Source organism: Arachis hypogaea, chromosome 15 (genome assembly GCF_003086295.3).
Source record: "Arachis hypogaea cultivar Tifrunner chromosome 15, arahy.Tifrunner.gnm2.J5K5, whole genome shotgun sequence".
NCBI classification, from domain to species: Eukaryota; Viridiplantae; Streptophyta; class Magnoliopsida; order Fabales; family Fabaceae; genus Arachis; species Arachis hypogaea.
This window is the reverse complement of record NC_092050.1, coordinates 51715754-51719675: the sequence shown is the minus strand read 5'-3', so window position 1 is coordinate 51719675 and position 3922 is coordinate 51715754. Positions and strand designations below refer to the sequence as shown.

At 41.5% G+C, this 3922-nt stretch overlaps 1 protein-coding gene across 1 annotated transcript; it reads left to right on the top strand.

Moving 5' to 3' along the window:
* The first annotated feature begins 3137 nt into the window (after positions 1-3137).
* On the top strand, positions 3138-3644 carry LOC112748571 (uncharacterized). The gene has a single exon (XM_025796799.1). It carries the CDS (start codon positions 3138-3140, stop codon positions 3642-3644), a length of 507 nt encoding a protein of 168 aa, XP_025652584.1.
* The last annotated feature ends 278 nt before the right edge of the window (positions 3645-3922 follow it).

The following is a 3922-nucleotide window of genomic DNA, read 5'->3' as shown; positions in this document are numbered from 1 at the left end:
TTCTCTTGATTTTACTAGAAAGCTTTCGATCTTAATCCAATTGGTTAGTTGTCTTGGAAAAGAAACTCTCCATAATTGGATCTCCTCTGAGGCTTGGAAAAGGGATGAGGAGATCATGCTAGAAATGCTTTCTCATGTTGGACCAAATTGGGGTTTGGATGGATACAGTGACATATAATCCTACCAACACTTTGGTTTGGAAATACATGTGGTATAATCAGTGACCATACTTCATCTCTTTCCATGAGCAATTAAATCAAGGAATTGGGCAATTTTTCAAGCTTAGAGAGATTGGGTTGCCAAGGAATTGGGATCCAATCACTTAAGATTGCCAAGGAGATCAATGAATGCATTGATTGAGGAAGAGATGAGAATGAACTTGATCCGGAGAATGCAACATCTCCTAAGCCCAATGAATCCCCCATTTTTGATCATACCCATTCTCTTTATTTTCCGCCATTTACTTTTCTGCTTATCTCCCCAACTCCCAATTTAAGATTCTGCAATTTACTTCATGCCATTTACATTCCGTCATTTATTTCCAGCACTTACATTTTCTGCAATTTACTTTCCCGCCATTTAATCTTCCGCAATTACCCAACTCAATTTCTGCTTAGCTCAACTAGAACATTCCTCTAATTAAAGTTGCTTGACCAATCAATCCCTGTAGGATTTGACCTCATTCTATTGTGAGTTTTTACTTGACTATAATTTGGTATACTTGCCGAAGGGAAATTTGTCGAGAGACAAGTTTCCATTCATCAAGAAGTGAGCTTTAATCTTGATGAATCCATGAGACATCCACTGGAGGATCACTCTATCTACCAATGTGATTTGATTGATAATGTTGTAGCCGAAGTCCATCAAGATGGCTTTGATGGAGAGAGTATTAATTAAGACCCAAGTGTGGGGAGTCCCCATGTATGTGAAGAAGAGGTCTTATCACCTCCGATGATACCGGAAGACAAAGTGCTAAGTCATGAACAAAAGTTAGACTTGAAGCCACTTCCATCCCACTTAAAATATCCCTTCCTTGAAGATGACCAAAAGCTCCCGGTAATTGTTGCAAAGGAGCTCACCACCCACTAAGAAGAGAAGCTGCTTAATGTCTTGAGGAGGAACAAGAAGGCCATTGGGTGGAGCTTGGTCGATTTGATTGGCATTAGCCCCAAGTGTGTGAGCACCAAATTTTCCTAGAAGAAGGAGCCAAACCCGTTAGACAATCTCAAAGGCATCTAAATCCTACCATTTTAGAGGTTGTGAAGAAGGAGGTCACCCAGTTATTAGAAGCGGACATTATCTGTTCAATTTCGGATAGTGAATGGGTGAGCCACGTCCAAGTAGTTCCAAAGAAATCCGGTGTTACTACAATAAAAAATGAACAAGGGGAGCTTATAGCCACTAGAGTCCAAAACTCATGGAGGGTATGCATTGACTATTAGCGCTTAAACTTGGCCACTAGGAAGGACCACTTTTCGTTGCCCTTCATTGATCAAATGCTTGATCGCCTATGTGGTAAATCTCATTACTGTTTCTTAGATGGATATTCCGGTTATTTTCAAATCCACATTGCTCCCCAAGACCAAGAAAAAACAACCTTTACATGCCCCTTTGGAATGTATGCGTATAGGAGAATGACATTTGGCTTGTGGAATGCACCGGCTACGTTCTAAAGGTGTATGATGAGTATATTTGCGGATCTTTTGGAGTAATGCTTGGAGGTGTTCATGGACGATTTTTCTGTTTATGGGGATTCCTTTGATCATTGTCTAGACAATCTTGCAAAAGTATTAGAGAGGTGTACTAAATCAAACCTTGTGTTAAATTTTGAGAAAGGTCATTTTATGGTTAAACAAGGTATTGTTTTAGGGCACATTATCTCCAAGTATGGGATTTCGGTTGATCCGGCAAAGGTCAATGATATTTCTAGTATGCATTACCCCTCTTCTTTGAGGGAAGTCCGTTCATTTTTTGGACATGCAAGTTTTTACCGACGATTCATTAAGGACTTTAGTAAGGTGGCACTACCTCTTTCTCGATTGTTGCAAAAGGATGTAGAATTTGATTTGAGTGAAGAGTGCATTGAGGCATTTGACAAGCTCAAAATTGCTTTGACCCAAGCTCCCATAGTGAGAGGACCGGATTGGACTAGATCATTCGAAATCATGTGTGGCGCCTCAAACTATGCGGTTGGAGCGGCGCTAGCTCAGCACGAAGGTAAAATTCCTTATGTCATTGCCTATGCCTCTAAGACTTTAGATGGAGCGTAATCCAATTACACTACCACCGAGAAAGAATTGTTAGCTATTGTCTTTGCCTTGGATAAATTTCGGGCATATTTACTTGGTTCTAACGTAGTAGTGTACTCGGATCATGCGGCATTGAAATATTTGTTGGCCAAGAAAGAATCCAGACCAAGGTTGATCCGATGGCTGTTGCTATTGCAAAAATTTGACCTAGAAATCAAAGATAGGAGTGGTTCACAAAACTTAGTGGCGGACCACTTGAGTCGCCTTGAGCACAAAAAGGGCAATTCCATTCCTATTAATGATACATTTCCTCTTAAGGGCTTGCTAGCAATATCCGAGGTGAACCTATTGCCAATTACTTGGTTGCTCGCACCTTTCCTCCCAATTTTTCTCAACATCAAAAAGATAAGCTTAAAAGCGAATCCAAATACTATGTTTGGGATGACCAATTCTTATGGAGATGTGGTTCCGATCAAGTAATTCGAAGGTGCATACCACAATCTGAGCATCAAGCTATTCGGAAGGTCTTGGATTGTGGGTTTTGGTGGCCTACACTTTTCAAAGATGCATCTCTCTTTTGTAGTTCTTGTCCACAATGTCTTAGGTGTGGAAATATCTCTAAGAAGAATGAAATTCCCCAATAAACAATGATGTTTTGCGAGATTTTTGATGTTTGGGGTATCGACTTCATGGGGCCCTTTTCAAATTCTAATGGTTTCATATATATTCTTTTAGCCGTTGACTATGTTTCCAAGTGGGTGGAGGCTTCCAACCCGAACCGATGATGCTAATGTGGTTCTTTCTTTTGTTCGGAATAACATTATTAGCCGCTTTGGATCACCACGAGCACTCGTGAGTGATCAAGGCTCAGATTTTTGCAACAAAAGAATGGCAGGATTAATGAAGAAGTATGGCATCGTCCATAAAGTGGCCACGGCATACCACCCACAAACAAATGGCCAAGCCGAAGTCTCCAATCGGGAAATCAAGTGCATATTGGAAAAGATTGTAAAGCCTCATAGGAGGGATTGGAGTTCCAAGCTCGGTGATGCGCTTTGGGCCTACCGGACGGCTTACAAGACGCCGATTGGTATGAGCCCATTCCGGTTGGTCTATGGGAAGGCTTTCCATCTTCTGGTGGAGATAGAGCATAAAGCGTACTGGACCGTAAAAGAGTGCAACACAGGATTTTGGGTTGGAGTCGAAAGGAAGTTACAATTGGTAGAGCTTGAGAACCTTCAATTGGAAGCCTATGAGAATTTAAGGCTTTACAAGGAGAAGATGAAAGCGGTTCATGATCGAAATATAAAAAGGAGAGAGTTTAGAGCTGGAGAACTAGTTCTCATCTATAACTCTAGGTTAAGGTTGATGCCCGAAAAGTTGGGATCAAGGTAGGAAGGCCCTTATAGAGTGGAGAAGGCCGAACCATATGGGGTCTACCACCTAAGGCACCCTTCAAGCCCCAACATCTTCAAAGTGAATGGTCTTCGTCCGAAGCTATACCATGGAGAGAAGATGAAAAGCAACAAAGAGGTTGAGGTGTTCCTTCTTGAGGACGCACCTGAAGGCGAGGAGATTTGAGCTCATGATCGTCCAACTTAAGGATGTTAAAGAAAAGTGCTAGGTGGGAGACACCCCACCATGGTATGATCTACCTTTGTGTATAGTTTCTT

What these genes read in the sequence shown, in the direction of transcription:
- LOC112748571 (XM_025796799.1), top strand. Translation starts at nt 3,138, where the DNA reads ATGGCAGGATTAATGAAGAAGTATGGCATCGTCCATAAAGTGGCCACG.